This window comes from Heloderma suspectum, chromosome 3, assembly GCF_057233095.1.
Source record: "Heloderma suspectum isolate Gila_16-S chromosome 3, 16-S_ref, whole genome shotgun sequence".
Taxonomy (NCBI): domain Eukaryota; kingdom Metazoa; phylum Chordata; class Lepidosauria; order Squamata; family Helodermatidae; genus Heloderma; species Heloderma suspectum.
This window is the reverse complement of record NC_139460.1, coordinates 306,928,311-306,949,216: the sequence shown is the minus strand read 5'-3', so window position 1 is coordinate 306,949,216 and position 20,906 is coordinate 306,928,311. Positions and strand designations below refer to the sequence as shown.

The following is a 20,906-nucleotide window of genomic DNA, read 5'->3' as shown; positions in this document are numbered from 1 at the left end:
TACCTCTGCATTTGATTTCTTTTTCCTAAATGAGGAACTTTGCCCTTGTATGTTAAATTTCAATCTGTTATTTTCTGCCCAGTCTTCTAACCTATCAAGATCATTTTGAATTTTATTTCTATCTTCTAAGGTGTTAGCTATCCCAACCAATCCTATGTCATCTACACATTTGATAAGCATTCCTCTCACCTCTTCCTGTTGAGTTTTCCTGCCATAGAATCCTACTTATCACTGCACTGAGTTTATTAAAATCAGCTTTCCTGAAGTCCATGGGAATTTATGAAGACATTTTGATGCTACTTCATGGTCAGCACACTCACATGTTTTCTTGGCTCCTTCAAAAGTGTTAGAATCATAGAATAGTAGGGTTGGAAGTGGCCTACAAGACCATCGAGTCCAACCCCATGCTCAATGCAGGAATCCAAGTCAGAGCATCCCTGACAGATGGCAGTCCAGCCTCATCCTGAATGTATCCAGTCTGGGAGAGCCCACTACCTCCTTAGGTAATTGGTTCCATTGTTGTATTGCTCTAACAGTCAGGAAGTTTTTCTTGATGTTCAGCCGGAATCTGGCTTCCTGTAACTTGAGCCCATTATTCCGTGTCCTGCACTCTGGGATGATCAAGAAGAGATCCTGGCCTTCCTCTCTGTGACAACCTTTCAAGTACTTGAAGAGCGCTATCATATTTCCCCTCAGTCTTCTCTTCTCAAGGCTAAACATGCCCAGTTCTTTCAGTCTCTCTTCATAAGGCTTTGATTCCAATCCCCTGATCATCTTTGTTGCCCTCCTCTGAACCCTCTCCAGCTTGTCTGCATCCTTCTTAAAGTGTGGTGTCCAGAACTGGACACAGTACTCCAGATGAGGCCTAACCAGTGCTGAGAAGAGGGGGACTAGTACTTTCTGGGATTTGGAAGCTATGCTTCTATTAATGCAACCCAAAATAGCATTTGCCTTTTTTGGAGCGACATCATATTGTTGGCTCATATTCAGTTTGTGATCTACAACAATTCCAAGATCCTTCTCGCTTGTAGTGTGGTTGAGCCATGTATCCCCCATCTTGTAACTGTGCATTTGGTTTCTTTTTCCTAGGTGCAGAACTTGGCATTTATCCCTATTAAATTTCATTCGGTTGTTTTCTGCCCAGCACTGCAGTCTATCAAGATCACTTTCAATTTTGTTTCTGTCATCCAAAGTATTAGGTATCCCGCCCAATTCTGTATCATCTGCAAATATGATCAGCATTCCCTGCACCTCCTCCTCCAAGTCATTAAGAAAAATGTTGAAGAGCACTGGGCCCAGGACTGAGCCCTGCAGTACCCCACTCGTTACCTCTCCCCAGTTTGAGAAGATCCCATTGATAAGCACTCTTTGAGTCTGATTTTGTACCGAACTGTGGATCCACCTGATCGTTGTTTCATCCAGCCCACTTTGAGCTAGTTTGCTCATCAGGATATCATGGGGCACTTTGTCAAAAGCTTTGCTGAAGTCGAGGTATATGATGTCCACAGCATTCCCACAGTCCACAAGGGAGGTTACCTGATCCAAAAATTAGATCAGATTCGTCTGGCAGGACTTGTTTTTGACAAATCCTTTTTACTCTTTTTGAAGATAGGACCAACATTAGTCCTCCAGTCATCTTGCACTTCCATGATTTCTCAAAGATAATAGACAGTGGTTCTGAGAGTTCTTCTGCCAGTTCCTTGATTACTGTAGAATGCAGTTCATCTGGCCCTGGAGATGTGAACTCATTCAAAGTAATTCGGTGTTCCTTGACCCATCAATCTCAAGCTGCAATCCTGCCCCTTCAGCCTGTACTTTGCTTTTGCCAGAGGGGTCATAGACCCTCTTTTGGGAGAAGACTGAGCCAAAGTTGGAATTGAGTACTTCTGCCTTTTCTTTGTCATCTGTTATCATTTTGCCATCCTTATTTAATAACTGAACCACCATTTCTTTCCTCTTGTCTTTTACTATGCACGTAGCTGAAGAAAGCTTTTTTGATGCTTTTAGCATCCCTCACTAACCTCAGCTCATTCTCAGCTTTAGCCTTCCTGACACCATCCCTGCAATTCTGCGCTACCTGCCTGTACTCTTCCTTTGTTGCTTGGCCTTCTTTCCACTTCCCATATGTGTACTTTTTTGTTCTCAGGTCATCTCTTTGCTTTTTGTGAAGCCACATTGGCTTCTTCTGTTGTCTTCCTCCTTTTTTTCTTGTTGGAATGGTTTGTAATTGTGCCTGTCGAATTTCCTTCTTAAAAAACTCCCACCCATCTTGGACTCCTTTTCTTGTTAGAGTCGCTTGCCATGGGACCTTACTTATCATTGTTCTGAGTTTATTAAAATCTCCTTTCCTAAAATCCAGGGTACGCATTTGACTACGCTCGTCTTTTGCTTCCCTTAGAACCAAGAACTCAAGTATAACATGGTCACTTTCCCCCAGTGTTCCTGTAACTGCTGCTTTATCCACTAAGTCATCTCTGTTGGTTAGGATCAAGTCAAGGATAGCCGATCCTCAAGTTCCTTCCTCTACTTTCTGTAAGAGGAAGTTATCCACCACACAAGTCAGGACTTTCCTGGAGGGGCCATGTTTTGCAGAATTTGTCTCCCAACAAATATCGGGGAAATTGAAGTCCCCATTACTACTACATCATGTTTCCTTGAAACACTGGCTATTTGCTTTTCAAAAGTTTCATCCTCGTCTTCTCCTTGATTGGGTGGCCGATAGTAGACTCCGACCACCAGGTTCCTTTTATTCTTTGCTGCATTTTTTTTTTAACCCAGATGCCCTCGATGGGGCTACCAGGCTCATCCTCCTGTATTTCTGTGCAGAGATACAGTATATATTTTAACATACAGTGCACCCTCACCCCCACCTCCCTGTTCTTCCTCTTCTTTTTGAATAAGTTATATCCTTCAATTGCTGTATTCCAGTCATAAGAGTCATCCCACCAAGTCTCAGTTATACCTATCAAGTCATAATTTCCCTCCTGTATTAAGAGTTCAAGTTCGTTCTGTTTGTTTCCCATACTCTGGACATTAGTATATAGACATCGAAGACCATGTGCTTCATGGTCTAGCTTTCTTCCTACATGTTTGCAAAGATTATTATTGGGCGCTATTCTCTCCATTGGGGTGCATGAGCCTTCGTCCATTGTTACCCCCAACTTTACGTCTCCCTTCCCCGTAGCATTCAGTTTAAAGCCCTCCTGATGAAGTTCCTCATGCTGTGGCCAAACACATTCTTCCCAGCCTTTGTGAGGTGCAACCTGTCCCTTGCCAACAGTCCATCTTCCAGGAAGTATAGCTCGTGGTCCCAGAATCCAAATCTCTCTCGTCGGCACCACCTTCATAGTCAGTCATTCACTCGGAATATTTTTCTTTCCCTTTCTATCCCTCTTCTAACTACTGGAAGGATGGATGAGAAAACTATCTGGGCCCCAAAGTTCCTGAGTTTCCTTCCCAAAGCTTCAAAGTCTGATGTGATTTCTTCATAGCTCTGCTTGGTGGTATCATTTGTTCCCACATGGATGAGAAGAAAGGGATACCTGTCAGTGGGCTTTATGAGTGCAGGCAACCCTTGTGTTGTTCAAACAGTATCATTTTGCATTTCTTGCAATGGTCCATATCCAATTGTTCAAGCTGACAGATCTTGAGCAATTTTACCAAGAAGAATGGGCAAAATGCAGGATCCAGATGTGCAAAACTGGTAGAGACGTACCCCAAAAGATTCACAGCTGTAATAGCTGCCAAAGGTGCTTCTACCAAGTACTGACTTGGGGGGTGGGGGGGGAGATACTTATACAACCAACAAATGCCAGTTTGTTTTTGTTTAATTAACTTTTATGCCACAATACAAATTTTTGCACCTTCAAAGTGTTAAGTATGTTGTGTAAATCAAATGGTAAAACGCCAATCAAATCCACTTTAATTCTAGGTTGTAACACAACAAAATGGAACTGTTGGTGAACAGCAATTTTCAAGTCTTGCCACAGATTCTCAATCGGATGGAGATCTGGGCTTTGACTGGGCCATTCTAAGACATTCAACTTCTTAATTTTAAACCACTCTAGTGTAACTTTGGCTGTGTGTTTAGGGTCATTGTCCTGCTGGAACGTGAACCTCTGCCCGAATACCAGGTCCCTTGCAGACTGAAACAGGTTTTCCTCTATAAATGCACTGCATTTGGCTCCATCCGTCTTTCCCTCAATCCTGACCAGTTTCCCAGTCCCTGCTGATGAAAAGCATCCCTACAACATGATGCTGCCACCACCATGCTGCACTGTGGGGATGCTGTTCTCAGAGTGATGAGCATTGTTGGCTTTGTGCCACACATAGTGTTTTGTGGTAAGGCCAAAAAGTTCAATGGTGAGGGAAGGAATAATTCCCAAAAATCAAGCAGAGGCACCTTCCATGAGTGTCCCCCACCACTTCAAACAGTATGTTATCCCTGTGAAATTGATGTGGAAAAAATCACCGTATGGTGACTTCCACTCCAAAACATTAATGAGAATTAGATGTAGATGTAGCATTACTCGGGAGAAGGAACAAGAGGGTTACCCCAGACGCATGACAGTAGCAAAAGCTTAATGCAGGAGGTTAGTAGCTTATGCTACCTCTGCAGCTGATTGATACAGGCTTAAATCCACTTCAAAAAGTCATCTATAAGTTACAGCTTATTAGGCAAATTCGTGGAGGATAGGTCTGTCAGAGGTATTAGCTACACAGAACCTCCATATGCTGAGGTAACAGAAACCTGAATGCCAGAAGTTAGGGAAAAGGAGAAGAACATTGTTGCCTTTATGTCTGGGCTGTACATTTCCTAGAGACATGTGGCAGTGGACACTGTTGGAAACAGGATGCTGGACTAAATAATCTGTGGTCTGATCCAAAAAAGTAATTCTTAGGATCTGGTGCATTGCTTGAGATCCACTGCTTAGTACAGAAATCACAACCACACCAGTGGTACAGCCACTCTGCCATCTGGATATGTCAACTAAGCTGCACTTCAGTGCGAGACCAGTGCCAGCCAAAATACATCGTGAAGCAGATCTCACAGGACAGCAGAACATCATAACATAGCCGGTGTTCAAACAAGTCACTGATTTGGGTACGTGGAGCCTTATTTATCAAACCAGTCAGGCTCTGCAGTCAGCAAGAATAAGGTCAATGGCATTAACTCTTGAATAATACAGCTTTTATCTAAAGAAAGGCTGGGTCCACATCACCTCTGGCTCAAACAGTTGTTTTCAGCTGTTGTGTAAGCATTTCTATTATAAGCCTCTTTTTTTGTATTCTGATCATCAGCCCTTCAAATTCAGATTCAGCCTAAAAGGCTTGGGCGGCAGTGAAACTCCATTCACAAGGTCAACGCACAAGAACCATTTTGTTTGCATAGATTGTTGTCTTTAGCCATTACATCAAAGGGATTTAAAATGGAAACATCAGATGTTTGTAATCTTGAAAGCAGGCCTGAATATGCTTGGGCATGGCTTTGTACAGCATCCAGCTTCATAATTTGACTTCCATCAAGATCATAGTTTTACACACAAAAAATTTAAAGCAAGTTTCTAATTCTCCTAGTTTGAAGAAAAGATGTGTGTCATCTTAAAAGTTCATAAAACACAGAGGAGTGCGGGCAAGGACCATGAGCCACAAGGGGGAAAGCAAACAAGCCATGGCTACTAGCCAATCTAATCTAGAGAAAAGGTCAGATCATCTCTCAACCTCAGGTGACCACTCAAAGCTTATCACCTTACTCCATGGACACAGGCCTTCAATTATTTAAAATATGTATACCTTGTTACTCCTATCATTTAAAGTGTAGCAGCCATATCGGGGGTCAGACTAAGTAGCCTCATGCAGTCTCATGCTTCATGTTCTTGCTGAGCTCTTTCTCCCTTGAATATATTGTTGTAAGCTGACGAAACACAGGAATTCCTTATCTTGTCAAAGGTCATACAATTGTATATCTTGTTCTCTGCTGTTCTCTTCTGTTCTCTCCTTATCATGGCTACCCTATAACCCAGTTCTTGTATTATAAACAATAGTGCTAGGAGAAGAAATGTTGAGGACTGCAACCCCACATGGGAGGGAGAGGAGGAGCCGTTTCATATGTGTCACAATGTCTATAAAAACAATGTGCTAATGTAAATCGGGCTTCTGGCTCTTTGGAAATGATTCCAGCCTTAAGCCCGCGCGTTAAATAAAGAATCTCTTTTTCCTTCACTCCATGGTCTCTCTGACTCCGAGTTCTGCAACAAAAGCAATTTACAAATCTTAAGGTTCACAATTTTTAAAGAGGATTTCTGCTGTTCAAAGCACTTCGATATCACAATAATCCTTATAATAAAGTGATCCACTATTATTATTCGCATGCTGCAGATAGGGTCCCTGAGGGAATACTGGCTTCCTAAGATCACCTGGTGAGTTCATAGCTGAAGTAACATTTGAATTGGGGACTTCCTAGGTCAGAGCTCCTGCTCTTAGGCTGCAATCCTACGGACCCTAGACAGCAGCTGGACGGCCACAGGATTGCTTGGTTTCTGGGAACCACCTCCTCCCCCCCTCCCCCAACCCCTTGTAGGCAGTGCGGATCATCCCCGCTGTTAAGGAAATATCCAAGGCAGCTTAGGTTGAACAGTCAGAAATTTATTAAAGCACATCACTGCTGTGGGAGAGACAGACGAAACTGTGTCTCTCCCCACAAAAGAAAACAGGATGCATTTATACAGACTGAAAGCTGGAGAACAAAGAAAAACACACTACGCATGCTCAGAAACCAATTAGTACTCAGCACAGTCTTATCAGCACAGCGGCCTTCTTATAATTAAGGATGAGTTACTTAGGTGGATAGGAATATCTTGCTTATGAGCAAATTATAACTACCTTCTCATGGTCACAGACACGCGCGCGCACACACTCACACACACACTCAATCCCATCAGGCACTTCACCTGAACTAAACTACTTACAAGGCCTAGTCAGGCCTACTTTCACAATCCCCCCTTTGAGGTTATCAGGCTCACCATGTACGCTTGTATTGTTCAATCTCTTTACTGCTGTCTTTCTGTTCTTTTCGCATTTCTCTTTGCATTCTACTGACTATCTGGTGCAGTTCAGCTTTATGTATAGTTTTTGTAAGGAATTTGATACAACATTTAATCAAAGCGATGATCACATGGAACAAAACAATATAAACAACAATTATGCTTATTACATGGCTGTTTCTGGTAGATCTAGGTAATAGGATTTAAACATTTTAGTCTCATTTTGTGGAATTGGGATCATTGGTATGCTTCTGTGAGCATGGACTGGCACATGGCTACAGAACTAGCAGTTGGATACATTGAAGTTTACTTGAATCTGGTTCACCACTTTCAAGAAAGTGTTCTTTGCTTTCATGCAACTAAAGATGCCAAGCAGGAGCAGGATGCAGGTAGGCCACATCATGAAAATATGCCTCTAGTGGAGGCTCAGTGTTGCATATTTGAAGTGTACTGCCCCTTTAAATGTTTTCCCCTTCCTACAGTTGTTAGAGGCTTATCACATGACTACTGGGGTAGGGCTTCTGTCCTGAGCAAGCAGCTAAGCAGACAACAGCTCTCCTCCTGGCAGCCCAGACTAGGCCTCAGCGAGGCCTAGATGTCTCCTACAGACTTAAGGTTAACTACTGTTTTTTTGTTGGATAATTATTAAAGCCTTGTTATTGTTAGCTAGTCTTGTGTTTTGTTCTGACTATACAACACTCGGCGACGACGGTGGGATTAGTCTGCAACAGAGACCTCATGAACTGTGAGAACAACAAGCGAGCCAGACTAGCGCAAAAGTAGTTTTTCAATTTTGTTCTCCTGGAGTGAAATGGCTGCACTGGGGCACATAGAAGAGTTCGATGTGAGTCAGTCAGCATCTTGGGACTCTTATGCAGAAAGACTCTCCTATTATCTCGAAACAAACAAAATAGAGAAGCCAGAACAGAAGCGTGCAGTCCTTTTGACTGTCTATGGGGCAAAGACTTTTGCTGTGGTGAGAGCCCTTACTGCTCCAGCTGCGCCCAGTTCCAAGACTTACGCGGAACTGGTGGCCCTCTTGAAGGCACATTTTTGCCCCAGACCATCTGTTACACTGCAGAGGTTTCATTTTTTCAAGCGTGACCAGAAGAAAGCATTGCCGACTATGTGGCAGAACTTGCTGAATTTTGTGACTTTGGGGATCTCCTTGACGGCCTGTGATGTGACTGCCTCATCTGTGGTGTGCACGATGAAACAACCCAGCGTCGCCTCCTATCAGAGACAAACCTCACATTCAGCGCAGCACAAGAAAAGGCATTGGCAGCGGAGGCAGCTTCTCATAACATGAAGGAAATATGCCACACACACTGCACTGATGTCTATGCTTTCCAAAAATGATAAGAAATCACTCCAGCAGGGACAAATGCAGCCGCTCAGGTCGCTAGCAATCGAAACATGTAAGCAACGAAATCAACATGCATGCACAAGTTGTGGCGGGCAACATAGGCGGAGTGAATGCCCATTTAGGAATGCTGAACGCTATGCATGCAAGAAAAAGGGCCACATAAGGACAGTTTGCTGGTCTTCAGATAGCCTGGGGAGACAAGGTGGAAATTACAAAGATGCCCATGCCCAAGCAACACATATACTGGAGACCACCCCTGAAAGTGAGGTGCAGGCACTGTATTCAGTGCATGACGTCTTTTCTGCTGTCAATCAAAATACCGAATTGACAGCGAATGTTGTCATAAATGGCCTGGAGTAGATTCCGAAACTGGAGTATCCATCATAGATGAGCACACTTTTGCGTGACTATATCAAGACAGCCTTCCCAAGTTACAGGCACCAACGTGTCACCTTCACGACTACAATGGCCAGATTTATTTATTTATTTCATTTCTATACTGCCCAAGAGCTGAAGCTCTCTGGGCGATTCACAGATGGTCAAAACTCTGGGACACCATGTTGTGGATGTCCAGTACGGCTCCATCAAACGGAGGTTGCCTGTCACAGTCACACAAGGACATCGCAAGAGTCTCTTGGGAAGGAAGTGGTTCTCACCACTGGGAATCAGAGTAGAAGGGGTGCACAGCATTTGCAAAACCCAAGTGGAAAAACTTGCCACAGAGTTTCCTAATGTATTTTCTGAAGGCCTAGGTGCGTACAAAGGGCCACCAGTGACCTTCCACATGAATCCTGACACAACACCAATTTGTGTGAAGGCCAGAAATGTACCTTTTGCACTGCGCCCAAAGATCGATGCAGAATTAGATCGACTCATCGCACAGGGCATCATAGAGCCAGTTGTGCATACAAGCTGGGTGATGCCCATTGTGCCTGTCCTAAAACCAAGTGGAAATGTTCGCATCTGTGGCAATTATAAGTGCACCATGAACAAAGCCATCAAACAGGACCGCTACCAAGTCCCTGACATCAATCAATTACTGGCTGTGCTGGCAGGCGGAAAAGTTTTTGCCAAACTGGATCTCACTCAAGCTTATCAGCAATTGATAGTAGATGAGCGTGCCGCTGACATTCAAACCATTATCACTCATCGGGGAGCTTTCCGAGTGAAGTACTTACAGTTTGGAATTTCTGTGGCACCAGGAATTTTCCAGCATTTTATGGAAACATTGCTCGCTGGAATCCCCAGGGTTGTCCCATATTTTGATGACATGTTAATCATGGGCCCATCTGAATTGCTCCTTAAAGAACAGATGAGAGAAGTGCTGTAGAGGTTTGAACAATCCAGAATTACAGTCAAAAGGAAAAGTGCCAGGTGGGTGTGCCCAGCATCACCTTCCTAGGATTCTAGATTGATGCATCAGGCATCCACCTGACAGATGACAAGGTGAAGGCCATTCATAATGCCTCTACTCCAAAATGCAGGCAAGACCTCCAAGCATTCCTAGGACTCTTACATTTCTATCATGTATTTTTGAAAGACAAAGTCACAGCGGCAGAACCCCTTCACCACTTGCTGGACGAAGGCGCAACATGGAAGTGGTCTCATCGGCATGATGACTTGTCATTTTTGACAAGTCAAGAAGCTGCTGTCCCTCTACATCTGTCCTTGCACACTATGACGAACGGAAACCCCTGTCCGTCACTTGCGATGCCTCACCATTTGGGGTCGGAGCTGTTTTAGTAATATACTCCCTGATGGCACAGAGGCTCCCACTGCATTTTACTCTAGAACAATGACTTCAACTGAGCAAAGATATGCCCAGATCGACGAGGAAGCTTTGGCTGTCATTGTGGGAATTAAAAAGTTCCACAATTATGTTTATGGTTATCCTTTTAAAATCCAAACTGATCACAAGCCTCTTCTAGACCTCTTCACGAAAGACAAGGCAACACCACTTATTTTGTCTCCCCGCATGCAGCGCTGAAGTGTTATGCTACACGCATATGATTTCACGCTTACATACAGACCCAGGAAGACGATTGCTAATGCAGATGCATTGAGCCGTTTGCCATTGCAGACTGCTGACTGTTCCATTCCTCCTCCAGCTGAGGTCCTCATGCTCGAATCCATGTCTGATCCTCCTCTTCAAGCATCACAGATAGCTCGAATGACAGCAAAAGATCCACTCCTGGCATGTATACTCAACTGGGTGCTAAGGGGGTGGCCGCCTGAGAAATTGGCCGAACAGTTTAGACCTTTCGCATCACGCCAACATGAACTGTCAGCTCATAAAGGTTGCCTTCTGTGGGGCAATAGGGTAGTAGCGCCAGAAAGAGGACGGCAGGTGATTCTGAGAACTCTACATGCTGCACACCCAAGCATAGTCCAAATGAAAGCTCTAGCCAGGAGCTATGTGTGGTGGCCACAGATGGATGATGACACAGAAAATACCGTGAGGGGATGCAGCATCTGTCAAGCTACACACCACAATCCACCTAAGTCACCAGTTTTTCCCTGGGAAACAACAAAGAACCCATGGTCACGCATCCATACTGATTTTGCTGGGCCTTTTTCAAGGCAAGTATTTCCAGATTGTGGTGGACTCACATTCCAAATGGCTCAAAGTTGTGGTTGTTCCGAATCTCACTTCAAGGGCTGCCATAATGACCCTCAGAAAGCTGTTTGCAACACATGGACTGCTGGACACCATTGTGTCTGACAATGGGACAGCTTTCATCTCCAGTGAGTTCCAAGAATTTGCAAGTCACAACCACATTAGGGCTGTCACCATCGCGCCGCACAGACCCCAGGCAAATGGCCAAGCTGAGAGAACGGTGCAGACCACAAAGGATGCATTGAAAAAAATAGTGACAGGAGACTGGGAAACTAGGCTGGCAAGGTTCCTGTACGCTCAGCATGTTACACCCTGTCCGTCAACAGGATCTAGTCTCGCTGAACTCCTTATGGGCCGGCACCTTAGAACATGTCTAGATCTGATCTACCTAGAGACCAGCAGCTGAGAAAGGAAGAGGAGTTGGATTCTGCTTTAACATCTTCTACTCTACAATTTTTCTCTCTTCAGGAGCCTGTTTTTGCCAGGAACTACGGAAATGGTGATGCTGGGAAAGACTGAAGGCAAAAGGAGAAGGGGACGGCAGAGGATGAGATGGCTAGATAGCATCACGGATGCAATGAATATGAACTTGAGCACGCTCCGGGAGAGAGCGCAGGACAGGAAGGCCTGGCGTGCTATGGTCCATGGGGTCACGAAGAGTCGGACACGACTGAACGACTGAACAACAACAACAACGGAAATGGTCCTCAGTGGGTTCCAGCCATAATGGAACGATGCGCAGGGCACGTTTCCTACACCGTGCAGACTGAAGTCAGAGAGCATTGGAGGAGACACACAGACCAACTACATGGACGATCTGTGGGAAATACCACAAGGGCCAGCCCAGTTCCACTAAACGCCAACATAGCCGGGGCCTGCTCTTCTGATCCAGCTGATGATGACATACCACCTGCCATACTAGCAGGAAGAGAAGACACTGAACCATCGAATGGTTTTACACAGCCAGTGGCCCCAGAGAACCCTGAATTGACAAGGCTGATGGAAAGACCTCAGAGGGAGAGACGTCAGCCAGCACGGTTGGCTGACTATTCGGTCTAGCGGGGAGGGATGTTGTGTATTTGAAGTGTACTGCCCCTTTAAATGATTTTCCCCTCCTACAGTTGTTAGAGGCTTATCACATTACTACTGGGGTAGGGCTTCAGTTCAGAGCAAGCAGCTAAGCAGAGAACAGCTCTCCTCCTGGCAGGCCGGACTAGATGTCTCCTACAGACTTAAGGTTAACTACTGTTTATTTTTTGGACAATTATTAAAGCCTTGTTATTGTTAGCTAGTCTTGTGCTCTGTGCACAGTATACAACACTGAGACAACTCTTTCTTCACTAACAGGAGCTGGGCTCACTGCTAGGCTTATGCTCACCTCACCAGCAAGTGCTTGGCTCACTACTAGTCCTTTAGAGGTGGCTATTTTGTAATCCAGAGGTGGCTATTTTGTAATCCAGAGGAAGCCAAAGTGCCAAAAGTCTAAGAAGATCTCACACAATATCAGGAAAAAGGGCAACAAGCCAGTACCATGATGGCAAACAGAGATGTTCTTCTCTTCCAGGTCCAAAATGACTCAAAGGGCTGATGAACTCTATGTTAGGGCACATCTAGCATTGTCTGGTTCTGGGGCACGTTGTCTCCAGGGGGCAACACTTTCTTGCAGTGGGATGTAGAGATCCTGGTAGGCTGTCTTTGCAGCTTCAAGCGGTGTGGGTGGTCAATAGCACCTGATGGGATCTTTTTCCATGAGGCCCAAGGGAAGAATTCTTCTGATGGACTTTGTTGGAGACTCAATCTCTAGGCTACAGGTTGTGACACTGTATCGTAGGAACGTCTGGAAGCACTTTTTAACCTGTGACTGGAAAGCCTTCACAAACTTCATTAATGCTTGGCAATAGTTCAACACAGTCTCATCCCTTAAATGCAAGTTAGTAGGATGTTCTTTAATAGGTGCTGAAGACAGGAGTCTCATGGGCTTCTTTATAAGGATCTCATGGGCACTGAGCAGAGTTTGTTGGTGTAAAATGGCATGTATGTAGGGGTGTACGGATTCCCCACCGTGTGTTCCAGTGGGGAATCCGTGGGGGGGGCAATCCGTTCCGCCCCCCCCCGGAATCCTCCGGAGCAGCTCCGCTCCGCGAGGATTCCGGGGGTGGGAAACAGCTTGGGGGCCACTTACCTTCCCTCCTGCCAGCCAGAGCCGTTCGCCTCCTCTCTGTCCCTGCCGATTGCCATGTCTTTTCTTTAAAAAAAAAAGGCGATTGGCAGGATGTGCCTATAGACTTAGACGAAAATAGAGTCATGAATCTTGCGTCTAAGTCTATGTGTCCATAGGTTATACGCAAGATTCTCAGCTCTATTTTGCATATAAGTCTATGGGCACATCCTGCCAATTGCCTTTTTTTTTTTTTTTTAAGAAAAGACATGGCAATTGGCAGGGACAGGGAGGAGGCAAACGGCTCTGGCTGGCAAGAAGCAGCTGAGTGCCATTCCGCCTCCCGTCCTCCTGAAGCAGAGGTAAGTGGTCCCAATCCGCAGCGGATTCCTGAGAAATCCGCAGCAGATTTCTCTGACATCCCTCCATGTATGTTTATCAGGGCCAAAGGTAGAGCATCTGGCCATTTAAGTCCAGTTTTAGCTCAGATTTTGGCTCATTTGTTCTTTAAGACTTCATTCTTTTTTTTTCTACTAGCCCAGCTGGCTGGGGATGGTAGGGGCACTGGAAATGCTGTTGAATTACACACAACTACTAATACATATTTAAAAGAACATTTCTTCATCTGAATGAAATCTATTTGTATGTTAAAATAAAGCTTACACATCTCTTAACTCTCGGTTCAGTTAGTCTGGTTTCCAGGGGAGTGACGGTCCGGGGCTGGTTATCTGAGCAGATGGTGCATCTTCTTTCTCTCAGACTGAGAACAGATAACAGGCTAATTCACTCAGGATTTTATACAGCAAGTCTCACTAAGTTAGAAAACTGTCAGAAAGTACGCACACTACTGGCCCCCCTTCACCAAGGCCTTTCTCTTTTGGCAGCAAAATAAGTTTTTTCACAGTACAGAAAGGAGCATTCCTTATCAGTTAGAAGTAGGGATGTTGGAGAAATCCTCCACGGACTCCAATGAGGCCAGATACTTTGGAATCTGGTCTCCGGAGTCTGCGGTGGGACAGCGCCTCTTACCTCCGCTCTGGGAGGATTCCTGCCGGATTGGCACACCTGCTCCAGATCCTCCAGCGATATGGTAATGGCAGCCGCCATTGCCATTTTGCTTTGAGAAAGACAGCTGTAAAACCCTGAGCTTTATGTAAATAAAGCTGTAAACGGCTGCGATGGCTTTACGGCCGCAAGTGGCACTGTCTTTCTCAAAGTAAAAAGGCAATGGCAATGCCGGAGGCGTGCCGGTCCACAGAACCCAGCGGATGGACGGCCGCTGAAGAAGATCCTGGGTGGGAGGAACGGATCGCCTCCCCCCCCTGCAGAACCCCCCCTCCTGGAATGAAAAGTAGGGGTTCCACACATCCCTAGTTAGAAGGTACACAGTGTGAAGAGCGAGTACAGTGCATTATTTTAGCTTCTGTGAGTAGGAAAAACGTCGCTTTCACTCTATGTGAATACAGGTACGAGAACAAACTCTAAAATCATGAAAATTGTTAACTTTTTAGCAAATCAGCATACTTGTGCTATTGATTACTACATTATTACTGCATATGATTCTGGGCAAATTCACACCTGACTGCTTGCTATTTTTTTGAAACAATCTAATACACTCCTCCCTTGAATTCTCACAGATTCTATATGCAGTTGTTTATTAAACAATTAAAACAAATCATTTATCATTAAACTTGTTAGGCTACATACAAAGCAAAAATACAAAGCAAGAAAATAACAGTAACTAACACAACAATGGGACAATGCACAACACATAGGATTTCAAATCCACTGTTACCTCAGTGTACAAATATATCTCACCAGTGACTTCAATAAAAGTTTACACTTACTTAGACCTCTTTAATCTCATTCTCGACAGCATCATTCTAGCACATGCAGCATCCCTCAACAAACATTCAGTTTTATCTTGCATTTTCTTCTTTGTGAAGTAACGCTTACTGGTACACACAGAAGGTTGAGCCTAAGCTACAATACATGTTCAAACACATTAGCTAATACATGACCATACAGACGGTCCTCAGCCAACAACACTCACTCTCTATTGCCAGTCCCACACAGTCATTGCATCATGATTTTTACATGGGAGAAGCTGATGCTAGTGTAGGTTTTAGGTGGCATATAGGACAATCTGTCTAGCAGACTCAAAGGACAGGCATTTGATGACTAAGAGGAATAAAAGCTCACACTCTCACATAGCAAGAACAATAGCCACAAATACAGATATAAAGACATTTTCTCTAGAGGCAAAAACAAAGTTATGGAGTACATTAAACACATTATTCACATTCATGCAACTTGCTTGATCTAAATCATTGTGGCACCTTCACCTCTTAGGGGACTGACTCAATTGACTCTAGCCTTCTTATCTGCTACTACAAGGTGGGAAGAAGGACCATGGGAGCTACCAGGATGCCATCTGGGGAGCGCCACAAATGGTCGGTGTACTGAGGACAACCAGCCAGTCTCTACTTTTTCAATATTTGGGCCTGATTTTGGAGTTGTGCAACACCTTCAAAAGCTGCCATGGGAGACTGGTTTATTGCTGGTTTATTGCTGAAAGGAATAAGGCAGCAGCCCTAGAGAGGGCAAAAAGTTCTGCCACTTAAGCAGAAGTACAGTTAGGCAAAATAATTTTGTTATATTACAACATAGGAAGTACAGACAGCATATCTTTTTAGTATTTTTTTGACAAGACCCATCCACAAAATATACACAATCTACATTAGTCAGTGGCTCATCTGACAAGTCTGGACGTGGCTTTGCTAGGTGCTCAGCCACTTCTAAACAATCATAAGAGATACTTTCAGAAGCATCAGGCAAGCAGGATTTAGACTGGAACAACATTGCACTGTAATATAAATGCTAGAGAGAAGCAAAATGTCATACCTGAAGAGGCATGATTGAGACAGGTGCCAAGTCTTTAAGTAGAAGAGCTGCCACTGAGGTACACAAAGAGTTAAAGGAGAACATAGCACAATATTTTCAGAGGCTTGAACAAGGAAGGTAGTGGCTGCAGAATCAAGGAAAGTACTGTAATATGTTACTGCTCAGTTTTTATTTCCATGCTTTTAGGTAAACACACTAAGAGCACACAAATTTATTTATAACAAAAGAGCCCGAGTTATATTAGAACAGTGCTTGTTTTGGAGCAGTGGAAGCAGATTCAGCTTCAGAAGATCAGGGAAGTGGCTCAGGAATATCTGAATATACTCTGTCAGGGAACAAAGACAGTGCAACCCAGGTTACCCAAAAGGTCTCTGGTCAATAGAAAGAAAACGTTACAAACCTCTCAGCTGTCTTAGAAGTTTTGAGAAGGAGGGGGAAGCTGCTGGGAGGTGTGAAGTGTTTCCATCAGCTGGCCAGGCTGGTGGGGACACTTATTTTTCTAATGCTCAACTTGACTTCAGAAAAGTGGCAGCAATGCTTGAATATTTTTTTTCAAAAACGTCTTTAGACAATCCATGTAGTCTGCTGAAGTCTCACTTTTGTTTTGCTTACAATTGTTTTTTTTTTTTTTAGCCTAATCAGTTTTCTGCAGCATCTGATGTGTGCTTAGTCTAAAGTATTAAGATCAGCTTGCTCTTGATTTGGCCAGTTTGCTTGTTCCTTTAATCTAGTGCACACTTCTTGGGGCAAAATAACTCGCATGAGTTGGTTCATGCTAGCACAATTAGGATTTTACCAAGTGTTTTTCTGAAAAAAAATTGTCGCTTTTCTGATGTTTCAAAATTTGACCTGGTCTTTCAGTTTTTCTTGGGAGTCCTTAAGGCTCTACTCCCTGGGACTTAGGTGACTTTGTTGTTGTTGTTGTTGCTGACGTCTCAACATACCAATCAAAGAATGCATTCTCATTGAACCTGTGCCACCTTGGACCTCGAGATTCCAAGGCTCCCTTTAAATGCACAATTCTGTCCAAATCAAAGGTCCCAACCAAGGGAAATTGTTTGGATGGGTCAAATGCCATTTGTCCAAAACTTGCAAGTCTTAGGTCTGTAATTCCTGTACATGTACATTGAAGGCATCCCTTTTGGGGCTGCGGAATTTCTTTGGAAGAATCCGACCCCATCCTCAATTGACACAGGAGCACATAGGAAACAATCAGGAGGTCTCCACAGGTTAGAAGAAACGAAAGGTGCTGCCAAATGCTGAGGTACAGTCAGAGACCAACTTTCACTGAATTGGAGGCACAATCAGTAATGCATGGTCTAGGGAGCTCAAACCGTGGCAGGGAGTGAAGGAAAGGTCGGGTCACTCACTCCAATTTCTGTTCATTCAGGAATGATTTATTCAGGAGGTCCGTCTTTGTTGGCCGGCTCATACCATGGAGGGAAGGAGGAAAACTCACTCACACAAGGTTCCAGTGACGATAATTTGCCCTGCTCCTTTCTACCTCAATTCATACCAGGCAACTCTCATTCTATTCTTTTCTTCAATTCACACAAGGCAACTCTCATTCACCTGATGCCATATCCCACGGACCACTGTAACCCCCCAAAAACAAACAAACAAAAAAACTTACCAAGTGCTTAAATTACTGACTGTCTCTTTAAAGGCGGTATCCCATCAGCCAAGGCAGAATTGTCCCACGGGCAGCCTCACACTGAGTCCCAGACTTAGAGATTTCAAAAGGTCTCTTACCTTGGTGTGCGCATCTGGGATATTCAGTGAATGGCAGTCCAAATTGGTTTGATACTCCTCAGCATTTGGGATCCGAGTCACAGCATGAAATTATTAAGGAAATATCCAAGGCAGCTTAGGTTGAACAGTCAGAAATTTATTAAAGCACATCACAGCCGTGGGAGAGACAGACGAAACTGTGTCTCTCCCCACAAAAGAAAACAGGATGCATTTATACAGACTGAAAGGTGGAGAACAAAGAAAAACGCGCTACGCATACTCAGAAACCAATTAGTACTCAACACAGTCTGATCAGCACAGCAGCTTTCTTATCTTTAGGGATGAGTTACTTAGGTAGATAGGAATTTCTTGCTTATGAGCAAATTGTAACTACCTTCTCATGGTCACAGACGTGTGCGCGCACACACACACACTCAGTCCCATCAGGCACGTCGCCTGAATCAAACTACTTACGAGGCCTAGTCAGGCCTACTTTCATGCTCCGCACTCGTAAGAGCAGTGCAGAGCGGGGGGAAAGGAGGCGTTCCTTTGGTGGAGCAGGGAGTGCAGAAGTGCAGGTATGACACTTACTATGTGTCATCTGGCCTCCCCACCCTGCACTCTGATATCCTGTGGCTTGACAGCCGAAATTGGCCATGTAGGATGGCTAGAGCGCGGAGGAGAATATCTGCATAGTTGGAGGCAGCCGTCTATTCGCATAGGATTGCTCCCTCCGTCAAACAAGCTTTGATATAATCTTCTTCACTGTAGAAGTGGAATTTCTTGATGTCTTATCCATGGTGAAGGTGCACTATGCTTGATGGTTTTCTAGCTTCTTGACTCCCTGTGCCTTTAAGCTGTTGCCTTTAAGCGGCTCCACTCACCTCCGGCTCCAGAGGATTTCACACAGAGTAGCTCCCCAGCTCCCTAGACCAGGCAATATGCTAATGGCAACTGCCATTAGCCTATTGCTAGGAGAAATACAGACATAAATAGCGTATTGGATGCTACTTGAAGCCATAAAGCCCTGACTTCGACCTAATTGCAGCCATTTAGGGCTGTATTTTGGTCAAACACGGTGCTTTACAATACGCCATTTGTACAATATGCATAATATGCCATTTGCGTCTGTATTTCTCCCAACGATAAGCTAATGGCAGCTGTCATTAGCATATTGCCTGGTCTAGGGAGCAGTGCTCCATAGACCAGGGGAGAGTGCTGGGAGGTGGCTGCGCCGAGGCCCCTCTTCCCTGTGCCGGCCTTTGACAGCTGGCACGCAGAAGAGGAACAGCGACAGCGCTCCCCCCCCCCCCAGCACTCTTGCTATGAGAAGGACAGTGCGAGAGCATTGGGGGGGGCTGCGCCAAGCCCCCTCTTCCCCCACCAGCCTTTGCCAGCCGGCACATGGAAGAGGGATGGTGACAGCCAGCGATAGGGTAATTGCAGCTGCCATTACCGTATCACCTGGTATAGGGAGCCGGAGTGCTGCTCTGCAGAATCCTCCCAGAGCGGAGCTGCTCCGGGGGATTCTGGAGGGGGGGGAACAGATCGCCTTCCCCCGCCCCCGGGTGGATTCTCCACCGGATCGGAAGGTGAGAAATCCATACATCCCTAGTCTCAGGAAATCTGCTTTTTCCCTGATAAGCTCCGGTGTGGCTGCTGGATGGCCACAACGTCATGTATCCCTAATGACCTCAACACATAGCCAGCTCGGAGTAAATCACTGGTGGAGACACACACACACACACACACACCCCCCCGGTTAAGACCAACCAGAGAAAAACTCATCTGAAGTATATGCACCCTTGGACTCTAAAACTAAGTGGGCTGATCTTTTGAATCTCCAGAGTAAACTCGGGAATATTCCTAAACAAATAAAAAATTATCTAGGGAAAGCAGGGTTATAAATTCAGGCGTATTAAAAAAAAAATTACATGCTAGCTTAGCTATACACTGATATAGCTTTAGTGATGGAAAATGCCAAAATATGATCAATATTCCAAGATAACAATAAATCCAAAGAAGTTTATAATTGATTTTCACAAATTCACAATCAAGCTTTCCGTCACAATATCATGTTCATAAAACACATTTCTCTCAAAGAAAAAACAACCTTTTAAAGAGTAAAATTGGTTGTAGGTTTAACTAACAACTTCATGAATGAAGTGTTTTTGAGCCAATATACATCAGCTAATTTCAAGTTAAAAAATGATCAACTATCTTTATATAAAATGCTGATGTCACGTCTAGAGTAAAGATCAGAATGGCTGTGGTTTCAGTGAGCTGTTTCTTTTCATATTTTCACAGCACGATTTAAACAAAAGCATATAGATCATCATGTGAGACATAGAACATAAGATTTAATTTGCTCTAATAAATACATCCAATCTCCTCCCCCCCCCTTTTTTTAAAGAGAAAACGTATTTATTTGTTGTACAAAAAGTCTGCAAATCTAAAATCTTGCCTGGTAGGGTGAACTGTCTTTCTATGGCTAACAAGATAATTCTGGGTCTATTAGTATGACCGTGGGTTAATCACCTCTGAACTCATCTCAAGCACTGATTTGTTTAGACATTCAAGGAGTGAATCAGAAGTTAAAGTAAACAGAAATAAAGTTGACCACCCCAAGCTTATTGATAATTAGTCTCCTTAAGCCAAGAAAGCAACAGCTTGAAGCTCTCTATCTCACCCTATCCCCCGCCCCCACCTCCAACACAAACAAAACTAAAACACAAACATTTTGTCAGATCCAAAGATGTGAAATGTGCATGTGATACAAATCTGGAAGAAGTGATGACTTTTTTTTGCTGGTGGGCCCCTTCTTTAAAAGAGTTCCCATCAAAAAGAAATTACTGAAAGGCTGCCACAAATCACATTGAACCTCCTGACACGCCCTAGTTTGTCCAGCTACCTGGGGAATTTAAAGAGCTTTTGTCAAGCATACCCCACTTCAGCCAAGCTCTGGGGGTGGGGGGAAAGGCATTTTTGAATGTTCTTGCCCAAAGTTGAGACGTACAGACTACACGAGCTATTTATCATGTGCTTATTATTCCCTACTCATGGTTGTTTACGGGTTCTTTAAACAAC

At 44.4% G+C, this 20,906-nt stretch overlaps 1 protein-coding gene across 4 annotated transcripts in view; it reads right to left on the bottom strand.

The window, feature by feature from the left end:
- The window catches only part of GPR160 (G protein-coupled receptor 160), a 59,054-nt gene that overhangs the window by 18,742 nt on the left and 19,406 nt on the right, over positions 1 to 20,906 (bottom strand). Inside the window, exon 3 of one of the 4 annotated variants that reach the window (XM_084841546.1) lies at positions 13,848 to 13,944. The exons of the other annotated variants lie outside the window; for them this stretch is intronic. Within the exon in view, the coding sequence (XP_084697672.1) occupies positions 13,848 to 13,851 (4 nt within the window). The 5' untranslated portion in view covers positions 13,852 to 13,944. The remainder of the gene's footprint in view (positions 1 to 13,847; positions 13,945 to 20,906) is intronic. 4 annotated transcript variants of the gene reach the window in all.